The sequence below is a fragment of the Aspergillus ibericus genome, assembly GCF_003184845.1.
Source record: "Aspergillus ibericus CBS 121593 unplaced genomic scaffold BO80scaffold_10, whole genome shotgun sequence".
Lineage (NCBI taxonomy): Eukaryota > Fungi > Ascomycota > Eurotiomycetes > Eurotiales > Aspergillaceae > Aspergillus > Aspergillus ibericus.
In genome coordinates, this window is record NW_020292108.1 from 485,978 (window position 1) to 510,661 (window position 24,684).

At 53.7% G+C, this 24,684-nt stretch overlaps 10 protein-coding genes across 10 annotated transcripts; 4 read left to right on the plus strand and 6 right to left on the minus strand.

Moving 5' to 3' along the window:
• Positions 1 to 69: 69 nt before the first annotated feature.
• BO80DRAFT_377223 (putative lung carbonyl reductase) lies at positions 70 to 1,131 on the minus strand. Its single transcript, XM_025716691.1, has 5 exons — positions 1,055 to 1,131; positions 834 to 1,009; positions 427 to 787; positions 322 to 378; positions 70 to 268 (listed from the first exon to the last, which is right to left on the minus strand). The coding sequence occupies exons 1-5, from the start codon at positions 1,061 to 1,063 to the stop codon at positions 110 to 112; spliced, it is 762 nt and encodes a 253-aa protein (XP_025577594.1). The 5' UTR covers positions 1,064 to 1,131; the 3' UTR covers positions 70 to 109.
• Positions 1,132 to 1,245: 114 nt separating this feature from the next.
• On the plus strand, positions 1,246 to 3,047 carry BO80DRAFT_462978 (FAD dependent oxidoreductase). The gene is made up of 6 exons (XM_025722556.1): positions 1,246 to 1,407; positions 1,456 to 2,101; positions 2,151 to 2,289; positions 2,338 to 2,484; positions 2,536 to 2,863; positions 2,927 to 3,047. Exons 1-6 carry the CDS (start codon positions 1,348 to 1,350, stop codon positions 2,993 to 2,995), a joined length of 1,389 nt encoding a protein of 462 aa, XP_025577595.1. The 5' UTR covers positions 1,246 to 1,347; the 3' UTR covers positions 2,996 to 3,047.
• A 349-nt stretch (positions 3,048 to 3,396) lies between these two features.
• On the minus strand, positions 3,397 to 3,877 carry BO80DRAFT_423204 (uncharacterized protein). Its single transcript, XM_025718993.1, has one exon. It carries the CDS (start codon positions 3,707 to 3,709, stop codon positions 3,413 to 3,415), a length of 297 nt encoding a protein of 98 aa, XP_025577596.1. The 5' UTR covers positions 3,710 to 3,877; the 3' UTR covers positions 3,397 to 3,412.
• Positions 3,878 to 4,313: 436 nt separating this feature from the next.
• GbpA lies at positions 4,314 to 7,448 on the minus strand. The gene is made up of 3 exons (XM_025718994.1): positions 6,252 to 7,448; positions 5,502 to 6,203; positions 4,314 to 5,451 (listed from the first exon to the last, which is right to left on the minus strand). The coding sequence occupies exons 1-3, from the start codon at positions 7,408 to 7,410 to the stop codon at positions 4,676 to 4,678; spliced, it is 2,637 nt and encodes an 878-aa protein (XP_025577597.1). The 5' UTR covers positions 7,411 to 7,448; the 3' UTR covers positions 4,314 to 4,675.
• Positions 7,449 to 10,282: 2,834 nt separating this feature from the next.
• Positions 10,283 to 12,061, minus strand: BO80DRAFT_350160 (putative amino acid transporter; the record flags this gene model as incomplete). The annotated part of the gene is made up of 4 exons (XM_025715532.1): positions 10,283 to 10,849; positions 10,915 to 11,378; positions 11,428 to 11,608; positions 11,654 to 12,061. 4 exons carry the CDS (start codon positions 12,059 to 12,061, stop codon positions 10,283 to 10,285), a joined length of 1,620 nt encoding a protein of 539 aa, XP_025577598.1.
• Positions 12,062 to 15,670: 3,609 nt separating this feature from the next.
• BO80DRAFT_16276 (uncharacterized protein) lies at positions 15,671 to 16,160 on the minus strand. Its single transcript, XM_025713871.1, has one exon. The coding sequence runs from the start codon at positions 16,014 to 16,016 to the stop codon at positions 15,738 to 15,740; it is 279 nt and encodes a 92-aa protein (XP_025577599.1). The 5' UTR covers positions 16,017 to 16,160; the 3' UTR covers positions 15,671 to 15,737.
• A 280-nt stretch (positions 16,161 to 16,440) lies between these two features.
• Positions 16,441 to 18,605, plus strand: BO80DRAFT_462981 (sugar porter family MFS transporter). The gene is made up of 6 exons (XM_025722557.1): positions 16,441 to 16,737; positions 16,790 to 16,917; positions 16,986 to 17,172; positions 17,225 to 17,751; positions 17,805 to 18,095; positions 18,160 to 18,605. Exons 1-6 carry the CDS (start codon positions 16,713 to 16,715, stop codon positions 18,541 to 18,543), a joined length of 1,542 nt encoding a protein of 513 aa, XP_025577600.1. The 5' UTR covers positions 16,441 to 16,712; the 3' UTR covers positions 18,544 to 18,605.
• An 835-nt stretch (positions 18,606 to 19,440) lies between these two features.
• BO80DRAFT_500557 (uncharacterized protein) lies at positions 19,441 to 20,517 on the plus strand. The gene is made up of 2 exons (XM_025724244.1): positions 19,441 to 19,892; positions 19,944 to 20,517. Exons 1-2 carry the CDS (start codon positions 19,670 to 19,672, stop codon positions 20,276 to 20,278), a joined length of 558 nt encoding a protein of 185 aa, XP_025577601.1. The 5' UTR covers positions 19,441 to 19,669; the 3' UTR covers positions 20,279 to 20,517.
• A 914-nt stretch (positions 20,518 to 21,431) lies between these two features.
• On the plus strand, positions 21,432 to 21,915 carry BO80DRAFT_16323 (uncharacterized protein). The gene has a single exon (XM_025713873.1). It carries the CDS (start codon positions 21,479 to 21,481, stop codon positions 21,794 to 21,796), a length of 318 nt encoding a protein of 105 aa, XP_025577602.1. The 5' UTR covers positions 21,432 to 21,478; the 3' UTR covers positions 21,797 to 21,915.
• On the minus strand, positions 21,916 to 23,686 carry BO80DRAFT_16322 (putative malic acid transport protein). Its single transcript, XM_025713872.1, has 2 exons — positions 22,311 to 23,686; positions 21,916 to 22,251 (listed from the first exon to the last, which is right to left on the minus strand). Exons 1-2 carry the CDS (start codon positions 23,304 to 23,306, stop codon positions 22,036 to 22,038), a joined length of 1,212 nt encoding a protein of 403 aa, XP_025577603.1. The 5' UTR covers positions 23,307 to 23,686; the 3' UTR covers positions 21,916 to 22,035.
• Positions 23,687 to 24,684: the final 998 nt, after the last annotated feature.

Consider the following 24,684-nt stretch of genomic DNA (forward strand, 5'->3'; position numbering starts at 1 on the left):
CCCACTTTTGACCCCCAACTCCAGTTACTCGATACACGACGCTTGTTGATTGCACATAGCTTAGAAATTGATTGATTACGATAGTATGAATTTCGTTGATTACAAAGGACTACCACTTGGTTACCCCCCCATCCACGACCACATCCTGCCCTGTCATGTAGGAACTGGCGTCGCTGGCCAGAAACACACACGCCCCCATGATATCCTCCGGCTCGGCGATGCGGCCGTTCATCGCCGCCGATTTCCACTCCTCGATCAGATGGGGGAACTGCCTATTAGCTACCATACAACTACTGATGGGCCAATTTATGGAGGACTCACTGCAGCCGTCATTTCCGTCCTCACATAACCTGGTGAAATCGAGTTCACGCGGATGCCCTATTTCATTAGCCATCCATGCCACCAAAAGCAAAGGGATGAACATACATATTCCGCCAACTCTTTTGCAATCGCCGGACACATGGCCCTGACCGCTCCCTTGGATCCACAGTATGCACTGCACAGCTGACTCTTTACCGCAATGTGACTCGCCATACTCGCCACCAGCACAATACTCCCATGCTGGGTCTTATTGGCAATCATCTGCCGGGCCGCCAGCTGGGCCGTGTGGAAGAGTCCTAAGACATTGATTTTGAGCAGGTCGTGGTGGTCTTCGAATTTGAAGTCGAGGAAGGTCTGATGTCGGTTGATACCCGCGCAGGGGACGCAGATGTCGAGAGCGTTGGAGAAGTCGGTTTGGAAGGAGGTGAAGCCGGCGGCGAGGGATTCGGGGGAGGAGACGTCGACTCTGCCATCGTTAGACGTGTAAATAGTGGAGTCTGTGGCGACGGAACTTGTAATATGCCGTCCGCACTCCGTATTCCTTTTCAATAGTGTGAAACCCTTCCTCTGGAGGAATAACATCGAAGATGGCGACGTCGGCGCCGGCTTGGGCGAGGCCCCGCGCAAAGGCCAGGCCGCAGCCGCGGGCGCCGCCCGTGACGAGGGCTGTTCGGCCTTGGAGGGAGAACTACATCGTTAGTCTGATGCCTATCGCCCGTAGAGATGAGCTTACTCGAGACATGATGGTTCTGGATGAGGAGATGTGGATGCTGATGATCCCGACCGTAATCGTGCCGCGGTACTTATTCCTCTCGTCGTACGGCGTCAAGTGGCGGCGATAAGATACGGCGATGAGATACGGCGATGCGGGGAGATGCCCGACACCCCCATCCTTGTCCCAACCCCTGCCATCAGGCACGTCTGCTTATCAGCCCCATCTCTGTCACGATGTAGTTGTTCATCGATTGTTTTATATGATTGCTCTTTCCAGGAGAAGCTAGATCACAGCAAGCACACCCACCCACCATGGCTCCCAAAATCCACATCAAAGAGAAGCTCTCGCGTCCCGACAACTGTCGGATGCAGGTATTCCCCCTCTCTTCCATCTTATACTTCAACCACGCTAAGTCTCAGATCCTCGTCATCGGTGCTGGTCTCGCCGGTCTAGGGACGACTATTGCCTGTCTCCTCGCCGGCCACGATGTCCACGTCCTCGAAGCGACGCATGAGATCCGCGAAGTCGGCGCCGGTATCCAAGTCCTCCCCAACAGCTCGCGGGTGCTCCAGCACTGGGGTCTCGAAGCCGCGCTCACCCCGCACATGACCCATCCCCGCTTTTGCAACTTCATCACCTGGAAAGGCACCCCCATCTCCTCGATGGATTTTCAAGAATCCGCACAATCCTACCCGGGCACCTGGTATCGCGATTTTCACCGCGCAGATCTCCAGCGCTGTCTGCTAGAGCGTGCAAAGGAACTCGGAGCGGAGATAACCTGCGGTGCTAAAGTTGTGGATATTCGGGTCCAGGAAGATGGGGGCCTAGCGACGGCGGTGGCCAGTGATGGACGCGAATGGACGGGGGATCTGGTGGTGAGTGCGGATGGGGTGTTTGGGAAATTGACCGAGGTGATGCTGGGGAGGGAGGATCCGCCGGTCAAGACGGGCGATTTGGCCTACCGGGTGTTGTTGTCGACGGAGGAGATGTTGAAGGATCCCGAGTTGAGGGAGTTTGTCACTGATCCGCAGGTCAATTATTGGTTGGGACCGGATAAACATGCTGGTTGCACCCCTCTTCTCTTCCTGGGAGGAAATGGGCTAATGAGTGATAGTGAACTACGTCCTCCGTCATGGAGAGCTCTTCAATATGGTCCTGCTAGTCCCCGATGATATCCCCGAGGAATCCCTCGCCTCGACAGTCGAGGGCAATGTCCAGGAGATGTGTTCCTTATTCGAGGGATGGGATCCCCGGTGAGCCTTACCTATCTGCTGCCTCCACATGGATACTAACCAACGAAGCATCCAAAAACTCCTCAAACTCTGCCAATCGGTGCACAAATGGCGTCTCTGCATCCGCTTCGGCGACTACGACTGGACGCATCCCTCCGGCGCATGGGTCATGCTGGGTGACTCGGTCCACGCTACTCTCCCCTATCTCGCTTCTGGGTATCCCCAACCCCCACCTATTCCCCCGTGCTCAGATCTAACACCCAACAGAGCCGGAATGGCCTTCGAAGACGGCGCCGTCCTCGGCGAATGCCTCTCCCGCCTCCCCAACACACCCACCACATCCAAAACCTCCCCCGAGTTTCTCGCCGCCAAACGGCACGCTCTGGCGGTTTTTGAAAAATGTCGCAAACAGCGCACGAAAATGGTCGTGGAACGAGGAAACACGCAGCAGTATTTATATCATCTGCACGATGGGCCTGAGCAGGAAGAGCGCGATCGGAAAATGCGCATGGTGCCGACGCCAGAGGGGGAGGCGTTGGCGTGGAGGGATCCGGGCCTTGCACCGAGGTTGTTGGGGTATGATCATATTGCTGATGTAGGTCCCCCCCCCTCCGCCTCCTGTTTCTATGTTGATGAAGATGGTGCTAACGGTAGACAGGTGGATGCAAAATGGGGCACAGTGGGGGGGACGTTGAGCCAGACGGTGGGAGAGCAGGCGCGGTTGTAATCAAGATATATAAATCCCGCGAAAAGGGCAACAGACCATATATACCAATGCTAAGCAGAAGACAACCCACGAGATCACCAACAAAACTAGACCTGATTAATGAAGGTGGATGTCCCTTCCTCCTCACATCCCATCCTCTATTCCAACCCAACCTTCTCAAATCGACTACTCCTAACGAGCCCAAACCCATACCCCACCCATCCACTAACCAACACCCAATACCATGAATTACCAAACAAAACCCACGCAAACCAAAAAGCGCCCCATAAAACATGGTCATCATCATCATCAGTCACTCCACCCCCAACCCCTCACACATCCCATCAATCATCCGCATCATCATCATCAACCATCCAACATAACATCCAAAACCAACATCCCCCCCTCCCTCTCCCCTCTCCCCCCTCTCATCCACAATCACAACGTCGGAATCAACAACGTAACCGCACAAGCGGCCTGACACGTCCCAAACGCCGAATTACACGCCAGGATGGTCGGAGGAGCGGTGGCTCCCAGCGTCGCACCCCAGGTGAATCCCGCCGCGGAATAGCAGGCCGTTACGACGGCGGCGCAGCCAGCTTGGCAGATTCCGTAGGCTGTGGGGCTGGCGGAGATGGGGGTGGGGAGGGTGAGGGTCAGGATGAGGAGGGTGAGGAGGGTGGTGGTGGTGGTGGTTGTTGTTGTTGTTGTTGTTGTTGTTGGTTTCAGGGCCATGGATTGCGAGTGAAGGGTGAGGATGGATGGATAGTTATTTGTAGATAGTAGATAGTAAGTAGTAGATACTTCGGGATGGAAGTGTGTGTTAAATTCACTTAGGTTGACAGAGTAGGAAATTGGAATATGGGGACTGTTTGTTTTTGTTTTGATATATGTTGATCGGGGTCTGTTTGGATGTAGGTCAAGCTGGGCGGCGAGAAGGGGGGGGGAGGTCCATGCCTATAACTCTCTACTTAACGCCACATCACATGTCTTGATATCTCAGCTATGTGCGTTCCTTGGTTGTAGAATGTCATTTACTTGAATCATTCGAGCAGAGAATCTTGTCCAATTATATTACCAGAGTTTCCGACTTGTAACTTTTCGACCTCGTAAATGTGCCCCGCATCCAGACTGTCAGTTATTATGGGTTGTGGTACGGCAATGGGTGTTACTAGCCCTCAATCTACCATTTAGTATTACTGCAAGGGAGTGGTACGATGACTAGTCGTATTACTGAGGAGAACTGGTCGTGACAATACTGAGTATTCGTTATGCTGCCTTCATTTTGTGGCTTGTTTCAATATATTCCATTGTAATACAAGGATGGTATATTCCATCGCTTGATGGTCCGTTGTTCATTAATATATATAATACGCAACATCCATGATATAAACCAACATCCAGTTATGTAGGCGAACACATATCCAGTATGTGATGATAACGAACCCAAAATATCCATGCAAAGTCAATAGATAGTAGCAATCAATAAATCAAAAACATCCATATTCCGCCCATCATGCAAGACGTCCCGTAATCCGTCCATGTAGCATCCATAACATAAGAGCATCAAGGATGCGATGACAACAACATAAGAGAGTGACAAAGGAAAGTAAGTTTAATGAGTGACTGTGGTCAGAACATGCAATCAATCTGCCATCCAATCTGATACTATACATCATTCATTCCTTCTTATAAGGTAGATCAGACAGGAAACTTCACGCCCGTCCGATCTGTGCATCGTGGCTGCGACAACACCCGTGGCAACGCCCGCGCCTTCGGGTCCTGGTTGAACCGCAGCCGGTCACGCTTCAGATTAAACAACCGCACCATGCAGCTCATGGCCTGCTCCTCGGTCAGCTGCATCGCGGGCAATGCACTCACGCTGCCGTCCAGCGGCAGATCCCGGATGCAGGCCGCCACCATCCACCGTGCCAGCACCTCCACGTCCCGCGCGTTGCTCCAGCAGGGGAACATCGACAGGATCTGGATGGCCCGCGTGAATTCCCGATGGCTGGGCGTGCGCGGGTCGGTCAGGTAGAGCCGGGGGCCCTGCAACTGCTGCTCCGTCAATTTGCGGTCCAGCAGTCGCAGGCATTCCCGCGGTGTCGGGTTGCGGAAGACAATCTCTTCCTGGAACATGGCCGACAAGCGCGGGCGGTTGGCCAGTAGCTGGTCCATTTCCTGGGCCGGACCGGCCAGAATCACCACCATCTCGTCGGCGAACTTGGGCAGGAGGTAGATGAGCTCGTCCACGGCCTGCGTGGTCGACTCGTTCTCCGCCAGGCGGTGCGCGTCTTCGATGAAGAGCACCTTGCCCTTGCTCCGCTCCAGTTGCGTGCGCGACCGGACCGAGGTCGGGTAGATGTGCGGTGCCAGCAGGTCGGCGACCGAGCATGGCACCAACTCTCCGTCGCTGAGGGCGCCCATCTTGTAGTACAGGGTGCCCAGCTGGCGGGCCACCGTCTTCTTACCGGTTCCTACAATCGTTAGTGTCATCCAGAACGAGGGACTACAGGAATTAACATACCTGGTCCACCCTTGAAAACGAATGTTCCTGGCATGCGGGCACCCGGATCCAGCCCCTGCATCCAGGCGGCCTTCATCTCGTTGTGGTACCGCTTCAGGATGGAGATGATGTCGTCCGGCACGATCGAATGGCGCAGCTCCTCGCGAAACACCAGCGCCGTCGTACCGCCAACGAGCTCGGGGTTAAAGTCGCGGCCCTCGAGCAGTCGTTCGGCCGGCTGTGTGTTGGGACCGGCGCGCGACCGGCGCTCAAAGTGGTAGACCGCCGCGGCCAGAAGGTGGTCGACCGCGCGGGCGTTGTCAAAGTCTTTGCGCATGCGCGCGTTATCCAGGGTGTCCATGGCCGCCTGAAAGGCCTCGGGCGTGGCGTCGAGATCCTGCTCGTCGAGCTTGCTCTGGAAAAGCTCCTCCATGTGGTCGCGCGTCAAGGGAGAGAAGCGCACCAGATGCGTCTCAAAGCCCCGAGCTTTGCTACCGACGCGGTGGAGGAATTGGCTGATGGTGTCGTGGGTGCCGACCAGGATGGTGCAGTGGTTGTCGCGGGCGGCCGCCAGCATGTCGACCACTGCGTCCGGCACGGTCGGGCGTTCCTGGCGATCCGTGTCGACGTCGACCACGAGGACGTGGCCGGTCGTCGATTCCACCGTTTCGCGGAGCTGATCCTCCGACAGGTCGCAGAGAGCCGACAACGGCTTGACACGGACTAGAAACGTCAGTATACCTGGCAACATATATCATAGGATGTACTTACCCTCGCCAGCACTCAGCAGTCCCAAGTCCACCAAGATCTGGGCATACAGTCGGATAGCCGTACTCTTGCCCGTCCCCGGCGGTCCAGCAAAAATGCGGTTAATCCGCAGCGGCAGCCGGCGCTGGTTGCGGATCTCGCGGTAGTAGTTCTCCTCGGCCGTGTCAAAGACCTCGGCGACCGACGCCTTGACAGCATCCTGGCCGATGAGCGTCTGCATGGCTTCCCACGCTGCACTCTCCGACTTGGTCACTGCCGGGCTCGGTCCGAGCACGTCATCCTTGGAGAAGAAAAAGTAGTCCACCTCGTCCATGCCGCTGTCCTGCTGATCTGTCAGGCACAGGGCCTGACGCTGGGCAATGGTCTTGACCATCTCGCGCACGGCGTGAGCGTTGGTGAAGCCCTTGGCGGCACGCCCCCGGACCAGCCGGCGGGCAGCAGCCTGCATGTAGGTGCCCTCAAGGCCACCCTCGACCTGCATGCGACCGTTGTATTCGGTCACAATGCGGCGGGCCAGCAGCTGTACCAGGTCCTGACGGTCAAAGTCGTGGAATCGCAGCGAGCTGCAGATGCGTTGCTGGAGTGCCGGGGTCTCCCGCAGGAAGCCCGTCATCTCGTCGGCACCGCCGGTGAAGACCACAATAATGCGGCCAATGTTGCGCTCCATGGCGTGGCGAATGTCTTCGAGAGCCTGCTCGGTCGCCGGCGTCGGGGGCGCGTCAATCAGAGTATGAGGGTGGTCGACGATGAGCACCCCAGCCGTTTGCACCGGGGCTTTCGCGTCGGTCATGTTGCGCAGCAACTGCTGCACACCGTTCGGCCCCCGGCTGGCCAGGTCGGCGCCAGTGGTCTCGCAGACGGTATGCGAGTCACAGATGCCCATGGCGTAGAGCATCTTCGCGTAGATCCGCGCGACAGTGGTCTTGCCGGTGCCGGGATTTCCCAGCAAGGCGATGTTGTACCACTCGTTCTTGGGGTCGCGGCCATGGCGACGGCAGATTTGCACCCACGTCTGGACGCCATGCAGCTGGCGCTTGACATTGTCGTGGCCAACCAGGCTGTCCAGCTCATTAACAGCCTCTTGCCGGGCCGTCTCGCGATTCTGGTGATCGCGCTCGGCCAGTTCCTCCGCCGTGGCCTGAGGCGGCGCCGGCGCCGGCATGCGGGGGGTCTCTGGTTGTGGCGGGGGTGGGGTTTCGGGCTCTGGTTGTGATGGCGGGGGAGCCTGTACTTGAGTCTGTGTTTGCGCCATGATGCGTGGCGATGTCTGCGCGGGGGTCTGTGTTGCGGACGACTGCTGCGGTCGCTTGGAGGACCACAGCGAAAAGGGGAAGAAAGGGAACCGCGACGTCGATGACGGCCGGGTCATCGAGCAGTCCATGCTGCGAAATGGGTAGAGAAACAGTCGTGTGAGAAAGGGCCCGACGATCGGGAGCATGAAGGGGTGTAGGGAAAAGGACTTGTTCATTCAACGTAGCAGATAGGAGTTGTGGAGGGGTGTTGGAAAAGTTCCTGGAGCGGCTTGCCATGGTTATTTAACCACAGGTGCAGGCTGGGCAGCAGAAATCCCCGAGTGAAGCAGTCCGGCTGATGGACGAAATCAGAGAGGCCTGCCTATGACGGGGCGACAGGTAGTTTGGCCGGTGCTAGCCATGGTTGGTCCTTTCCCAGTTGGTCGGAAGTGAAGCCATTCACCGCCACTTGGGCAGCCCAACTCCAGCCAAAACATCCTGTCATCGGGGGGGGGGGGGCTCTGGCAGTGGAGCTTCCGTGATGCTGAAGATGAGGATATGGACATTCCAAGTGTTGCGAATCGGCCCTGGTGAAACACGCAACCTGAAACGAAGAGCAGGGGCCAGCCAGGGACGCCCTGGCCAGGGGGGGTAGTTGAGGGGCATCACCAGGCAGCTGCAGGGCTGGGATTGCTTCCGCGATGGTTGCTGATCTGGCGTCTCGGCAGCCTATCACTTCCCCGGCCAACGCATCCCTGGGTCCTGCAGCCCATTTAGCCACTGGGCAGCCACAGGCGCGCTCGCCTCATCCGACCATGCCCAAATCATTATTCATATGATGGGTCTCCCCGCTGCGGGCGGTCGTCTCCTCGCCTTGAGTCTGACACTGTCTGTCAGTCAATCTGACAGACTCTGAGTATCACCTGTCGTCGCCTTTGCAATGGAGCACAACGTCATCATCTTGGTCTTCGGCAAAGTCGTAAGTGCAGAGCCGGAGTGAAGCGAGCAGAGCGAGTGGAGTGCACTGCTGGCATCCTGCCTCAGGCGGATAACTTCAGGCACTTGTTGGTCGATTCCATGCAGCCCGACGTTGGGTGGCTGGTCTTGCCAGCGAGATGGTCGATACTCGATAATAGCAGGTTTCTGAGGACGGAGCATAATCTCTCAGCCAGATGGTTCCTCGCGATCGCCTTGTCCCTTAGGTACGGCGGACGGTAGCCGTCGACGGTGCCGTGGAATTTTTTCAGCATCACGCCGGTCGCGTGACCATCACGACCATTCCAACCAGGGCCCCTGGCAAAAGAACCTGGGAATTCTACCCATTCCAAGAGATTTAGTGTCGCAAGACTGATAGATAGACTATTGACAGCGATGAATTGATAGATACCCTGTCCTCGTACCCTCCGTACATCTGCGACCGCACAATCGCCCCGAGCGGACTCCTCAATCTCGTCAAATACACAATAAGCCATCTACTTCGATCTGAGCCATCATCCTCTACCATAGCTGCTATCTGCTCCCTTCTTCGCTCCGTCCGACCATGTCCATTTTCGCAAGTCACAATGTCACCCCGCCATCCCCACCCCGTCTAACAAAGACCACCACAAATCACACCCGCAACCCTCTCTCAACATCCCACGGTCGCATCCGCCATCCCCGTCCTCTCCATCCTCCACATCCGAGAAGAGACACCCCCGACACATCAGGAACAATAATCACCCCTGAATTCGACCCCCCCACTATCTGGTGCCTGACCGACGAGAGTGGGAGGGAGGGGAAGTGGACCATGGGCGGGGCCGGGAGCCCCCTTATCAGCATCCATCCATCCTTCCCCGTCCCGATTGCCCCCGCGCGGTTCAGCACACTGCCACACAGGGATATTTCTTGGGCAGTGAGATATTGGACATTTTTTGGAGGAGGGTGTATGAATGAAGTGGGAGATAGTTATATTGTTCTACGTGGAAATACCACGTTGTCGAGTCCGAATATACAATTCTACATCAATTGATTGTTCGATGGATGCTAGTAGTAGTTATGTGTTTTAGTACCCAGTACTAGTAGCTCCAATATATAGACTCCCCTCAATGTCGTAAGTATCATGATAATAGCGCCTTTTGGTGTATATTTTCATCATGTTACTCGGAATACAGAACTCCAACGTCTCGTAAGCCATCTCAAGATCATCCTTCTCAACTGGTATAACCTCATCCCCAGCCCACTACTTCGCACGCTGAACATCCTCCATTTCCGCCCCCAACCCTCCAGCGAGTCACAAAGCCTCCAGACTATGCAACCTATGCAAAGGAGCATGTTCAGAGGTTTCTGCTCTTCAGGTTCATATATCCACGCTGAACAGGGCTGGTCCAGGGACCAGTAGTACGTGGAGATCATTTTTCCGGACACTGAATCTCCACGACGGCAAGGAACCGGACGAACCTGATGTGTCTATGGATGACGGAACATAGTAGTACTCAGATTGCTATGCCGTGGGATGGTTAATCCAGTTACATGGGCTGCGCTCGCGATCGTGGAGATTTCCCTGTTTTCCTACTAGAATAATAAGAAGACTTTGATGGAGACCTTTCATCGCAGTCCCATTCAATATTGCCAGGTGGGGGAAAGCTTCAACTTTATCCCTCTAGCAGGATGTGGTGGGTAGTAGCTGTGGCTACTATTTCTGGTTTCCTTAGAGGATTCGTAATCTACGCAGTAGTCTTTTTAAAGAAAGTGTCATAACAATAAAACAAATGGATATCACAAAGTCCTACTAGACTATACTACACTACGCTGCACTACACTGTATCACTCCAACACCGCCGACACCACCATGGACGCATACTTCTTAAAGCCTGTCTTGGCCGGTTTGGCCTCCTCATCCGCCGTATCGGCATAGAACCGTCTGGGCCCATCCAAGTCAATCGTACTAGCGTCCACCCACCAACGACCACGGTAATAGCACCGAGCAGCAACATACAGCACCAAGATCGCCACGACCGACACGTAGTTCGCGAAGAAGCCCTTGGCCGTGGGGTTACCGCCGAGAGGCCATAAACTGAGGTAGAATTCGGCGATGATGAGAATGATGCACCAGAACAGACCCCAGATGGCGCCGTAGGGGTACGTCCAGGACCGCCAGGGTAGGTCTTCGACGGAGCGGCCTTGGATTTTCCATGCGTAGCGCATGCGTAGGTGGGATAGGCAGATGGTGCCCCATCCGAAGAGCGTGAATAGGGAGGTCAGGTTTGAGAACCAGCTGAAGACGGTCGAGCCTTTGTTGTTGACGTTCAGGTAGGCGAGACCGCCGCCGATGACGAGCGTGATCACTAACCCGGCCACAGGGCGACCGGCCTTGTCGGCTTTGCCGAAGATCTAGGGAAAGCGTGGGATCGGGGTCAGTGGGTGGATGAGGCGGGGAGATGGGCAGGGGGACTAACCTTGGGGGCCATTCTCAGGTGGGTCAGACCCATTAGGGTGCGCGAACCACCGTAGGCTGATATACTACCGGTTGAGAGCACCGAGATGAAGATGACGGCGTTCATGATGTGCGCCAACGGTGCGAGACCTGCGTTGCGGTAGGCAATGACGAAAGGCGACGCGTTGACGCCCGAGCCGCCGAAGAGGTTGGGGTCCTTGGGAGACACCGTGATGGTGATCATCAGCGAACCCAGGATGTAGAACAGGGACAGGCGCAGCCAGATGGAGCTCACGGCGCGTGGCACCGCCTTGCGAGGGTTGTCTGTCTCCGCGGCCACCAGAGCCGAGTTCTCCGATCCGGACATGGCGAAAATACACGTGGGCATGACGGACAGGAATCCCTTGAAGCCATTGGTGAATGGCATCGAGTTCCAGTAACGGAATCCAATCGGCCCCTCCTTGGGGGCACCTCCAGCCGAAACCACTACCGGACTGTCAGTCTGACCCGAGTGACAGGAATAGATGCTACTGACCAATCAAGGAGATGATAACCACGAAAATCCAGCCGAATTTGATGGAGGAGGCAATGACCTCGACTTCACCAAAGAACCGCACCGCGAAGACGTTAATGAAGATAATCACCACCCAGAAGATTGTAATCCACGCCGCGATGGGCACCTTGTCCGTCCAGAAGTTCAGCACCGTGACGATACCCTAAGAGGTCAGCATAGAACAGCCAGCGATGTACTGCATGCCTACCTGAAGCTCGTTTGCAATCGTGATAAAGTAGGAAAACCAATACGCCCAACCCAGGGCAAATGCCGCCGACCGGTCGATAAAGATCTCTGTCCACTGGGTGAAGGCAGACGGTAGAGGGTACATGACAGCCATCTCGCCGATCGAGTGACTGACCGACCAGATCATCGTGCCACTCAGTAGGTAGCCGATGAAGATGGCTGCCGGGCCACCATTCTCCAGGGATTCACCACTCCCCAGCCACAACCCCATACCAATAGATGATCCCAGCGCAATCATGGTCAGGTGTCTGGTGGACAAACTCCGCTTCAGATCGGTTTCGGCACCATAGTCGACATCAACAGAGGCCCAACCCGACTCGGGCTCGCCTTTCTTCTCGGCATCATGACTGGAGGTCTCGTAGGCCGCCATGGGGGATGGTTCGGCCATCGTGAGGGATGGTCGATAAGTATAGATGGAGTACTGAAAAGGCAACAAAGAAGAGTCAAGAATCGAGCTTGGCTGACAACGGCTGGGTCCAAGGACATTATAACAGTCCTACGACAGCCGTGCGACGCATTGCGACAGCGGAATCCCCCAATCAGATTACAGCCTGCAGAGACCGATCTCTTTCGCAGATAAGAGGCCTTGCGTCAGGCCATTAGTGGGCTTGGCTCTTGTCAGGTAGAGATAAAGATAACCCCCAGATAGCTCCAGTCATATCGGTCTGCGACATGCTTGATTGGCATCCTGCACCAGTTCGTCCGGCCTAGGAGCAGAGCCCTTCTGGAAGTTCAACTGGCGCCATCATCCGAAGTAGTGTTACTGATAGCCATTTCCCCGGCCGCCAATTGCAGCCGTCCCCCGGACTCGTTATCAGAACCATACGGTCTGTGCTATCAGCTGATATGCATCCTCCCAGAGTGTGCTGGGCAATCGGGGGCGCCGTGTTATCGTCTGGCCTAACTTGCCACAAATGATACCTCGCCGAGTGCGCCTCGCGGTTACCCCAGTGCACACAAGGTTACATTATCATCGAAAAGGCTTGCGCCAGGGTTGACGGCCGGACGAACGGTACGACCAATGCGAGCGAAGGCCCAGAAACGCCAAGTCTACCGATGAAGGCCACCTCATGTCATGTCCTCGTGGGCGACGCAAGGATGTTGTGCCAGATCCCTTGCATCTGGGACATTGTGGCGATCCGACGGATCGGCGGTACATGGGCAATAAAGCTGGCACCAGCCGGGGGAGGCCAGTGTAGTCCGGGCCTAACTCATGATGCGGAGTACATGGACGTACTCCGGACAGGCACAAGGGGATGAAGATGAACGAGGTTGTCCAGGGGCGAGGGATCCGCTATCGGGAGGTTATCTCTGGGTGGTGGTCGTTATCTCTCCAGTCGGGGTAATCTGACGCGTATCGTGGCACCGCGGGTGCACGCTAGCCAACCAGAGGAAAAGCTAAATTAATTATAGCTTGGCTTCTGGGCTTAAGCTATCGCCTAGGGATGTCCTGCACCGCCCGCAGCCGGCTATCTGGGATGTCGCACAGTCTGATCATTGGCTTCCCCCCCCGGACGATTGGCGTCACACACGCGTCGGGAAGCTGCGGTTAGTCACGGAGAATCAGGCGAGCATCTTGGTATTATCCTTGCCATTCATGGGAGAGGTGGCGGGAGTTGTACAAATTCGTCATTGGAGTGGAGTGATTTCATCGCCGGCTGACGACTTGCTGGTTGATTAGGATCTGCGCCCTAGTCCTGCCATTCATTTGGATAAATTCAGCCTCCATCATATCCTACCTAACATTGCAACCTGCTACCCGACTGTGTGGCACGTGGCAACTCGATCCAACGGACGGGAATGCAGCATGACCGATCCTCTCCGTCAATAGCTTGTCCGTCGTGCGGTTCCCTGACACCCATCCCTGATGCGATCAATCTGTCGATGGTCTCCTTACATTAGTCCGGGCCCCTTTTGTACGGGCGCATCTGTTCATTTGACAGCCGTCTGCCACGTTCTGACCGTTTCCAGACCTAATGCAACTGGGGTGACCGTATGGAACCTTGCTCTTCACTCTGAGCCAAATGGATTCTCGAGAACTCAGACACAGCAGTTTATTTTCCTGGTTCAATGTTACTGAGCCCAACAAGGTTTGCCTCGGTTCACCGCTGGTTCGATGCTCAGTTGGAATGTCTCAGCCTCTCCGGGGCAGCGACAAGCTCAATCTGGAGACTGCTACCAGGCATCGTCCCTTGCGTCTGATCCTCGGCTTGAGCTGACACCTGCAGACGGCGGCTTTCCTTCACCGCTGACAGTAGTAAAGGTGATCAGCATAAAGATGAAGTGGACGTGTTGTCCAGTGCTGATCAGTCCATGATCATCGCCATCCTGTCGAAGGCCTAGGTACATTATACCTAATCATCCCGGACACATTGTTGTTTTCTAAGCTCTCCCTCCGTGGATATTGGTGGGGTAAGCGATGTATTGACTTTCTTCATCGGGGTACTGCATGCATGCTTCTTCCTGTGTCACCGTCATGCCATACATGGCGAATAAGTGTCAAGTGTCGTTGCCAACAAATTGCCGGGGAACCAGGGTTGAAGTCAATGTCTAATGGCCTGGATGCTTTGTTGGCATGATGTGGTCTCATAAAGCAGTCGGTATTGGGTATAGGCTCCAAAGCAACTGATCGAAAGAAATGACAGCATCTTTGGATTAAACCTCGGAAATGCTGTTGTTCTTCATTCCAATAATTCTGACCACCGAATCGACTTTTGGATAGACACCCCTAGTCGAAAGTCTGCTGGACATGAAGAGAGCCATATATCATATGGACACGACGCAGCGTGGGGAAGAAGATTGTCTTCGGCCCTGAGATATAGCGTAAGCAGTGGTGAGTCATGCTCTACGCCCTTCAGAGACCCAAACAGGCTAGGGCCTTTCCCATCGCTTTTTCCCACCCTGGATGACGGTCAGACCCCGAGGCCGAGACATATATGGCAGAAGGCTAACCCAGAGCCAGTGGGAAAAGAACCGACTATCGAACGCAAGGAGTTCTTCGTCAGGCATGCTCTGCTATATGCACTCGTTGTCTGAGGAGCTAATTGATGGACCAAGACGATGCGCGTCGCATTGACCGCAAGTCCCCATATCCAAGAAAACATGCATCAAATTGATGTGCTTACACCCATATCTCTTCGGTGAGAGATCTTCGTGGTCATAGTAGCATCCGATGTTTCATATCTTTATGGCACGATATAACGGTAAACATGAATGACCCTCGTGGTCAGCTCACAGCTCGATTCCTCTACTACACCCCTTGAAAAATGTTGCTTGGAGCCATAATAACGCTCGATGATCGGGAAGGCGGACTAGCCATGACCAGTAGCGATTTTTATATTGCTATGCATGATTAATCCCCCAGATGTACTTTGAATTGCAAAGAGGATTGCAATATTCCGCTAGTTGCTGCAGTCCTGAGGACACGAGCAATTGGAGGTCCGTCCAAATCATTCGTCTCGATGACGCACAAAAGCCCTTTGAACTGACTAAGAGGTCAATCGTCACTCAAACCTTGAAGTTGCAACCTGCTGCGGCATATGAATGAAAAACATGACAGAGGTGTGGAGACGCTCTGGTAAGGATTGTCTCACACTCTTCAAACATGTCATCTACTCATCGCCGCTGCATCGAATTAGTACTGCATCATAAAATATGTTTTTGTCGTCGCAGTAAACAACCGCGGCACTTCAACCTTGTACTTAATGATAACGCGACAACCATTGCAGTAGGAGCGACATTGGCTCCGAGTTCAAACAGGTGTACCAGGTCGGTCCCATCAGCCCTGTCGATGCCTTGTCCATTAATTTGGCTCCAGGGTCATAGCGTGCTATGTACTCCGTATTTGGATTCTAGCAACGGAACAATCTGGGGAACTCAGAAGCGCCAGCATGAGCGATTGATTCACGGGTGATTGAACAGAATTGTCAGGTGGACATCTTCCCCAACATATTGCTTCGGTTCCGCTAGCGCTCCTTCCTGCCAGTTGACAGGGCGCTAGTAGTCATATGGACACAGCTGGGGAAGGAGTAGCGGGCTCCATGACCTCATCGTACTGGGATCGGTAAACCTATCGAGCTCAACTGAAGGGAAGCTAGGACCATGATGCAGCTTGAACCATATGCTTGCTGATTGGTCTCAAGGACCCCCAACCAACTGCAGTGGGGTACGAGGAGTGGAACGCTGTCATTTATTAGTCCAGTAACGCTGGGAGAAAGGCATGTCCTCCCGGAAAATTGCGGACAACCTCTTGAGCTACTGGTCACATCAGAAGCCAGCAAAATTACCACATAGTAACAGGAGTACCGAGCGAAAGGAAACCGCATCGTGGCTAGCTGCCACGAGGATAGCCGAGCGTTAGTTGCAATGGCTGGAGGACCAAGCTCCGCATCCCGGTCCGACAACGTTCTATGTCAAGGTTGCCGTGCTCCTTCCCGGCCCGGTATGTACCTCGTTCGTGGCAAGGCATGTGGCCCCGGTAAGGCTCACCTGTCATAACCCCATGGAGCAAACCCGATGACGAGGGCATGTGGTAAAGTTTCCTCCGCCTGGGGTCTCCAGGATTGGACCCCTCTGCCAGCTGGCTAGGCGACATCTAGCCGACCTCGGTTAAAATGGGATTCATCCGGACGGCAGGCACGAACAGGGAAAATCTCCGTGCAAGAATGACCCGACTGGATCTGGGGCCCCGAAGCCCTCCACTCGGGACGCGGAGCTCTGCCGTCCCCGGATCCTCTGATTCGTGCTCCATCATGAATCCCCGGACCTCCGCATTACGGCCGGCGATCCTTTCTTCTTCCAGCCGGCTAGGCCATGCGTGTCTCGCACCACTCACCGCCGCACCCGGTCCGCTTGTGACGCCACGGCGATGAAGCCAAGTTCATGTCGCCGACGAGATGCAGCTTCGGGAGCTAGGCAATGGTCCTCTATAAATGTAGCCCGTATCCCGAGACCGGTTCTCCGCCTCCTAACCCGGTTGCAGTCCAGTCATTGAGGGCAATTCGGTGTGACTGCTGGACATCATGTATCGCATTTCAAATATCTACGGTATGTCTAGGCCTGGTGACAGCCCTTGACTCGCGCTGACCGCGATACACAGTCCTGGCCTCCTTCGGCACCATTGGTGGTGCCTTGTTCGGCTTCGATGTCAGTTCCATGAGTGCCTGGATTGGCACTGACCAGTACCTGGAGTACTTTCATTCTCCCGACTCCGACTTGCAAGGTGGCGTAAGTAATCCCTTGCTTTTTGAATCATCACAGGCGAAGAAGGGCTGATCACCTCATGGGTTCACTAGATTACCGCGTCCATGTCGGCTGGCTCCTTTGCGGGTGCTCTTGCTGCCGGTTTCCTATCGGACCGCATCGGACGTCGTTACTCTCTCATGATCGCGTGTTGTATCTGGGTCATTGGCGCTGCCGTTCAATGTAGCGCCCAGAATGTAGCTCATCTGGTGGCTGGGCGAGTGATCAGCGGTCTTGCTGGTATAACCCCCAACTTCCCCCCTGATCGGCTACATGCTAACAGGTCCGTTAGTCGGTATCACCTCTTCCCAGGTCTGCGTCTATCTAGCCGAATTGGCGCCTGCCCGTATCCGCGGTCGTATCGTCGGTATCCAACAGTGGGCTATTGAATGGGGTATGCTCATCATGTATCTCATTTCCTACGGATGTGGAAAGGGACTGGCGGGAGCTGCTTCCTTCCGTGTTTCATGGGGTGTCCAGGGTATCCCAGCGTTGATCCTGCTTGCTGCGCTACAGTTCTTCCCCGAATCCCCGCGTTGGTTGGCAAGTAAGGAGCGCTGGGAGGAGGCTCTTGACGTTTTGGCCATGCTTCATGCCAAGGGTGACCGCAACGACCCTGTGGTTCAGGTGGAATTTGAAGAGGTTCAGGAAGCAGCACGGATCGCCCAGGAGGCCAAGGATGTTACATTCCTCTCATTGTTCGGGCCCAAAATGTGGCAGCGAACCCTGTGCGGTGTCAGCGCCCAAGTCTGGCAACAGTTGCTGGGAGGCAATGTCGCCATGTACTACGTCGTGTACATCTTTAACATGGCTGGAATGGTAAGTCTATTTCGCCACCCCTTGCAGTGTCTGAGACTCACAATATCCTCTAGTCTGGAAACACCACCCTATATTCATCGGCTATTCAATATGTGATCTTCCTGGTCACCACTGGGGCCATCCTGCCTTTTGTTGATCGCATCGGTCGGCGGGTTTTGCTCCTTACTGGATCAGTTCTCTGTATGGCCTGCCACTTTACTATTGCGGCCCTCATGGCCACACGAGGCCACCACGTTGACTCGGTCGATGGTAATGCAAACCTGAAGTGGTCAATCACTGGCCCACCAGGCAAGGGTGTCATCGCCGTCTCGTACATTTTCGTCGCTGTGTACGGTTTCACCTGGGTATGCTGGCTCCCGCCCCTCGAAACGATCCAGACAAACAAATGCTGACATAGACATGTTATAGGCCCCTGTGGCGTGGGTTTACGCATCGGAAGTCTACCCCCTGAAGTATCGTGCCAAGGGTGTTGGTCTGTCAGCCGCCGGGAACTGGATCTTCAACTTTGCGTTGGCATACTTCGTCGCACCAGCCTTTACCAACATCCAGTGGAAGACCTACATTATCTTCGGGGTATTCTGCACCGTTATGACTTTCCATGTCTTCTTCTTCTACCCGGAGACGGCTCGCCGGTCGCTCGAGGATATTGACATGATGTTCGAGACCAAGCTGAGGCCCTGGAGGACTAACCAGATTCCTGATCGTTTCGGGGAGGAGCTTGAGCGACATCGGCAAAAGAGCATCAATGAGCCTGAAAAGGTGATTGTGTCGACACATGATGAGATGGCGTGATGAACTGCATTGCTTTGATGGGTCAGCGTTGATATGTACTAAGCGAGAATGACTGTAAAACCATTAGACAAACAGTGAGTTATCTTCATTATAACTGATCCGAGTAGGATTAAGGAAAGCTGTGCGTTGTGGGTTGTTGATGTTCTGTAGTTGAGGCGAGCTTTCTGAAGGGGAGCTACCTCACTTCTCCCCCTACGGTGAGGCACCGGCTATTGATCATGTGCCGCCGCCTACTGTGAACTGCCAGCCACCCATGCAGTGGAATCCTACTTGTTGCTCACGCAGCTTGGTATCTGTCAATGTACTACTCCGTACTTCACATTGTTCCAGTCTGGCTTTTAATATATTCGGACTTTTTTTTCAACTTGTCTACTGATTCTTTTTCATTCTACTCAACTCCGGTGGCCCATCCACAGTAAAATGTTTCGTTTGGGCTCACAAGCACAAGGCCACGCAATTGACAGCGCCGGTCCAACTGCTGAACTTGATAAGAAAACTGGACATCGGTCATGTCGAGCTACTATGTACGTATAAGCGAGTGGGTACATTGCCGATCACCAAGGCTAGAGAGGACCTTCTGGGAATCACTGCGATTCAGAACTCCATTTCCACATAGCCAGATGACGGGTCTCTACTCGACTTGCACCTTGTCCTTTCATTGGGGTATCGTTATCCTTGAGGACAAGTGCCTGCTACTATAGATCACAAATATTGCCGATTGGTGGGAAAACAGAATTCCGTCGAAAATAACCGTGAAAGTGCATCAATCACATTAAATTACATAAGCTATGCATGCATCCATCTTTATGAACTTCCCCACGGCGACGTCGGTCAGATGACGTCACTACCTGGACCTCGCGGCGCACCCTCGCAATCCGTCCTTCTCTCTCCAGGCCACTGAACATGGACCACGCTCAACGCCATTTGCCAAGGCCTGACGTCTACTCTGAGTTCTGCCGCGTGGACTCCCTGCATTAGGCATATCCACATACGTCATGTCATTTCCACATCCATCTATATCTGACCCCGGGGAGAGGGAAAGTGTTCGGAAGCCTTCTCCATCAGCATATCATCCTTCTTGACCAAAATACCTTATCGTCCACCACGTCTAGAATCAAGAGCCGCAATGGATTCCATCAAGCAAACCACCGATAATCTCACCCACACCGAAGAAGAGCAGCGGCAGCTATACAACAACCTTCCCACCGAACAACGCAACAAGCAGTCGTTCACGGAATGGGTCCAGGAAGCCTACAATGACCAATACGAGAAGTGGATGCCCTGGTTAGAGGACCAGTACCTTAAGTGGTTCGGCAAAGGCGACAACAAGGCCTCCTACGTAACCAAGGGTAAGGCACTTTCCACCTGCTATTATCTGGCGCGTTAGCTGACTCCCACAGATAACCTCTCCAAAACGAAGGTCACCGGCGTAAAACAAGTCGATCAACTTCAGGACGACGTGAATCAGGTGGTCGGGAACCAACTAGGCGAAAACGGTCTGCTGGCTCCCGTTGGGAACATGGCTTCGAAGGAGGGCTTCAATCGCGCTGAGAGGGGAGGAAAAGACGAGAATGGCTCTTACGGAGGACCTCTGGGAGGGGTGACGGATCCTGTTGTCGATAGCTCCAAACGTGCAGGCCAGGGTCTGTCGTCAGGAGTGCAATCGGCCGGGTCCTCCCTTGCTAGTGGTGCGAAGAGTGTGGGGAGTGCGATCCCCGGGTTTGGCGGCAAGTGAAGAGGCCTGGGACGTTGTTCTGGCTTCATGGATATGATCTGCATGATTTATGTATGGCCTGCGATGATCTTCCTTCGCCCTGCTCATGTGTCACGACCATTTTATTGTTATCTTTCCTTCCCACTTTGTATTCTTCATCACCCTTTTCGCCCTCTGCCTTCGGTTTGTGTTGTATGATCTAGCCATCTATATAATAAGTTTCTCCAGTTTTCCCTTTACCCTTTACCAATTCGATCTGCATCCACTTCCATCCGTGTAAAGCTGGGAAAGTGTGCATTCTCAGCGTCAGATACCATGTCGAGGTAATCAAGAAAGATTCCACCCGACCCCTAGGCTGTGGAGCGTAACTAGTTCACACTAGGGGAATTACTTTCTTTTATCTGATACAGAGCATGAAACTCAACAAATTACTCACTACTAGACCTGTTGATTTGGCGAGTGAAAGAGGTCTGGGTGGCCGTTTCTCGAAGAAGAGTGTCGCGGCAGCTGATGTGTCGGAACTTGTCGGAACTCCTATCATTTCCACCATCCTAGTATTTAAGCAATACAGGTAAGTGGTAAGGTTTCTCGTTTCAATATGTACTTCAAGTAGTCTTACATATTACATCTCTTTGACAAATCATTAATTGAATTTGAACATGTGATAAATACATGATCCTTTACCCAACTTCAGATACACTAGATGTTAAGCACCACGCAACATCGCAATAAACTACAATCCAAATGCTAAGAATGTTGGCAAGCATGCCACAATAAACCAAGATCATGAAGCTTTACCCTGATATCATCCACGTCAGTTGATGAAACCTCGACTTCGGATGAAAGCTAAAGTAAGCAGGATAATGCCTTTGTGCGAAGTCTAATTCGACCCACATTAGCCATTAAAAATGCATGTCCTCCATCATGGTTTGCAGGACGAGGTGTATCTCACTTTTTGTGACTGTCTGCATCAGAGAGCTCGATGGTGGCGATGCGAACTGCGTCATGGGGTTAAGTACTTTTAACGTCAGGATACGAACAGTAACCGGCGAGAGTAGAGCATATAATAATGGCAGAGCAGCTGGTAAACTTGGGTCTTCTAATGATCACCAATCGATTTGATAACAGACGACCGCTGAAAACATTGTATGTTCTTCCAACGCCGACTCAACTACTCAGACTATAAAGCTAACACCAATAGACCCATTCACAAGCACCAAAATGCCGCACACAAAGACTGATATCGGGATCCGCTACCCCCAAGACGAGGAGCAGAGTCGACGCCTGCGCAATACCACCCAGGATCAAAGGACCTCGCAACGATTGCAGGATGCGTCGCACTCGGCTGGTGTGCGATCCCAAGCAGCAGATCTAACTTCTAATTGGGGCCCAGAGGAGTGGTTCGAGACCACAGTGGACGAGAATGGTAACCCTGTCGCTGATCAATGGTCTTTTACCGATGGCGCTAGGATGAAGAAGGGCGTGTCGGGTCAAAATGAGGCAGATGCGTTTGAGGCGGCGAATAATACTTTTGATTGAACCGAAGGTTCTGATGCGATGTATTCTTCTAAAAGCGCCTGGTAATCTGGGTACAACAAAGGCAACGAAAGCATTGCCGGTCCGGTATATCAATGAGAAATGAAAAACGAAAGTACAGGCCCTAATATAGGCAGGATGTGCAGCACGGTGAAGGTGAAACCTGTGGTAACCTGCAAACGAGCGGTAGACCTTGAGCCCGATGTAATTCGTAAGAAAATGGATGATTTCGAGCTGGTCGCTTATACTTGTTTGTCAACTTCACCGGCCCGGTAGTGACCTACACGCCATCCATGCTGGAGCGACAGGAGTTGCCCTGTAATAAGACCTTTGATGGTGAAGATGTGGTTCACAATCCATATAATGAGCAGCAAGACAAGCAGCACCGTCGACCACACCCTGAACGCGGGTGAGTCCATGACCTTCCCGAGCTCCACTGCCGCATTGGTATAAACGCCCTAGAGATGCCATTAGATGATAGCTATATTTAAGATGATTTTATAGAAGCCCTGCTCACCCATGGGAATACCAAAGACCATGCTGAAAGAGAATAGCGCGTCTTCCGCCAGCCTCCTGGTTGCTTAAAAGCTGTATGCACAATACTTATGATGGCATAGCCCCACCAAAAGGTCCCGTACCCCCAGGACAGCAGCCCGGCGAACTGACTGGCGTAGCCGATTGGAACCGCTGCTTCAGCTGACAGGAAGGTCCCCCGATCGTACTGCGCAAATGCCCCGGAGCGCACCACTTGGCCGAGAATCAGCAGCGCGAAGCTGGCTTGTCCAAACGGACCACAGAGAATCATGTCTTGGTAGACCTGACTCATAGGCAGAAATTCGCGTTCGAACAGACGGGCGACAAAGACATCGTCAAAGGCCATGGCCAGAGGGATGCTGATACCGATTTCGAGGTATGCTACGATGACAAGTGGAACTTGCAGTCGGGCGCTGACGCCGCTATACTCGCACACGATGCCCCCACCTGCTGCAGAGGTCAAAGTAGAGATCAATGGAAGCAGGACGGATGGCACAACGGCTTTGACTCCCGGGGAATGGAGGTTGATAAAGATGTATGGTATGCCCATGACGGCAACTACAGCCATGGCTGTGTTGACCCACCACAGGACGTACGAGGCTATCGGCCATCCTGCACCCCATTGCTGAGCGATAGTCAAAGCGATCATCTGAATAATGGTGGTAAGGGTGATAGGGATGCTGGCAAGGCAGGATGTTTCCACCATACTTGTCCGGAGTGCCCGCGCGACACAACGCGGGTACATGAAGACTCGTGCAAGGTAGATAGAGACGCCTAGCGCTAGCAGTATGATTGTATACACCCAGACCACCTCAGAGATGATCTCCAGACCATCGAAATGATAGTCCAATTGATGAAGAATAACAGCAATGATACCCGTACCTTGTGGTATGAGAAACCACTGCGAGGAGAAGTTGCATATCGCAATACATATCGGAGTTGTGGGCTGACGAGTGTCCTGGGCCTCCTCGTCCGACATCTCGTTGTAAGACTCTCCAGATTATACCATGTGAGAGGATGAAACACCCTTAGCTGGCTTCTCTATGGGAAATAGGGTATGCCATGATTAGGAATGACATCATGATCCATTCTGCGTAAACCATATCGAATGGTCCTCATCACCAGGGGGAAACAGTACTGTGCAGGATAGCCTGTAGAAGAAGTCTTAAGAACGGTAGATCTGGGCATGGGACATCACCGCAAACAGCTTTGCTTAAAATTCGGATGAGGCCAAAGTGACGTAACACGATCCGTAAGAATTTGGGTTCACCATCCGGTGATGGAACCGGCACATTTTATCCTCCCCGATGCTGGAAGGAGACCATCACACCCAACCGTGTCTGGCTGATAGCAGCGACGTCCAGGTGAACAGGAGCTGCAGTTGGGATTTCACCTTACCGGAATTACCATGGTTAAGACATGGCATATCTTAGTATTGAATTACAGAGACGCGACGCTTTTACGAGCCCTCGTGAAGAGCAAGCCATTGATGCAGCAGCAATTGTGGCCGAGATATTAGAATCAAGGCTGGCAAGAGGACAGGTATACAACGGCGCACGACGTAAACGACCGATGGAGGCCTGAGGGGTTGCATTGGTGGGTCTTCGCCCTAGCTAGCCATGAACATCGCGAGGCATTATGATAATGACTGAGTGGCAGGACACTTATTGGTCAGTCTGGCTGGAATAGCCATTCATCTGTCACGAGGAGCGACCCCAATGTGCCTTTTGGGAGAAGGCAATGGAGCTCGTACGAAGCAGGCTCACGGCATCTGCTATAGGTCGAGCGAGCCGTCTTTGGGCGGGAGGCCTGGACCCCCAGGGGCAGCCCTGTTCGAATACGCGGCATATGCAGGATAGTAGCAGCGTCTTTCCCCTCGTTGATAGACAGAGTATTTCTCAGAGAAGGGAACCCCTGACCGTGTACCGCAACTATGCCACAAGCATCCGTGAGTGGTGCAACAGGGATGCGCACCCGGGTCATACGCCGACGTGGACTACACCGATTCCTGTTCCTAATGGGACACGGGTATCAGCCAACCGGACCGCCCTCTACTCTCGTATGGATGGGGCTGCATGGCCCGATCACTGAAGCTGCTCATCATCCAACGTAGCTCAGCCGGCAACGAGCACCTAGCTATGTGGCATCTCCGATCGGGAAAATTTCGCCTTGCGAGAACGGATCTACATCTTGCTGGAGTGTCCAAATTCGTCCAGAGAAGGAACCCGCCCAGTTGAGAAGCGGAAGCTCGGTGCTTGCCGTCGGACTTCACGGGAGGGCGTGGGGAAGGCAAAGGACACGATTCCTGGAATTCTCTATGATTCAAAGAATTAGCGAATGTTTTTCAATCGAGTATG

Coding starts and splice junctions, on each gene's coding strand:
- BO80DRAFT_16322 (XM_025713872.1), bottom strand. CDS start 23,306: ATGTCGGACGAGGAGGCCCAGGACACTCGTCAGCCCACAACTCCGATA. Junction 22,252..22,310: donor GGTCTTTGGTATTCCCATGG/GTGAGCAGGGCT, acceptor TGGCATCTCTAG/GGCGTTTATACCAATGCGGC.
- BO80DRAFT_16276 (XM_025713871.1), bottom strand. CDS start 16,016: ATGCGGTTTCCTTTCGCTCGGTACTCCTGTTACTATGTGGTAATTTTG.
- BO80DRAFT_462978 (XM_025722556.1), top strand. CDS start 1,348: ATGGCTCCCAAAATCCACATCAAAGAGAAGCTCTCGCGTCCCGACAAC. Junction 2,290..2,337: donor TTCGAGGGATGGGATCCCCG/GTGAGCCTTACC, acceptor TAACCAACGAAG/CATCCAAAAACTCCTCAAAC. Junction 2,864..2,926: donor GGTATGATCATATTGCTGAT/GTAGGTCCCCCC, acceptor AACGGTAGACAG/GTGGATGCAAAATGGGGCAC.
- BO80DRAFT_462981 (XM_025722557.1), top strand. CDS start 16,713: ATGTATCGCATTTCAAATATCTACG. Junction 16,738..16,789: donor TCGCATTTCAAATATCTACG/GTATGTCTAGGC, acceptor CGCGATACACAG/TCCTGGCCTCCTTCGGCACC. Junction 17,752..17,804: donor TCTTTAACATGGCTGGAATG/GTAAGTCTATTT, acceptor AATATCCTCTAG/TCTGGAAACACCACCCTATA.
- BO80DRAFT_500557 (XM_025724244.1), top strand. CDS start 19,670: ATGGATTCCATCAAGCAAACCACCGATAATCTCACCCACACCGAAGAA. Junction 19,893..19,943: donor GGCCTCCTACGTAACCAAGG/GTAAGGCACTTT, acceptor TGACTCCCACAG/ATAACCTCTCCAAAACGAAG.
- BO80DRAFT_16323 (XM_025713873.1), top strand. CDS start 21,479: ATGCCGCACACAAAGACTGATATCGGGATCCGCTACCCCCAAGACGAG.
- BO80DRAFT_377223 (XM_025716691.1), bottom strand. Junction 788..833: donor GTGCGGACGGCATATTACAA/GTTCCGTCGCCA, acceptor TAACGATGGCAG/AGTCGACGTCTCCTCCCCCG. Junction 379..426: donor CAAAAGAGTTGGCGGAATAT/GTATGTTCATCC, acceptor CTAATGAAATAG/GGCATCCGCGTGAACTCGAT.
- BO80DRAFT_423204 (XM_025718993.1), bottom strand. CDS start 3,709: ATGGCCCTGAAACCAACAACAACAACAACAACAACAACAACCACCACC.
- GbpA (XM_025718994.1), bottom strand. CDS start 7,410: ATGCCGGCGCCGGCGCCGCCTCAGGCCACGGCGGAGGAACTGGCCGAG. Junction 6,204..6,251: donor ACTGCTGAGTGCTGGCGAGG/GTAAGTACATCC, acceptor TGACGTTTCTAG/TCCGTGTCAAGCCGTTGTCG. Junction 5,452..5,501: donor CGTTTTCAAGGGTGGACCAG/GTATGTTAATTC, acceptor TAACGATTGTAG/GAACCGGTAAGAAGACGGTG.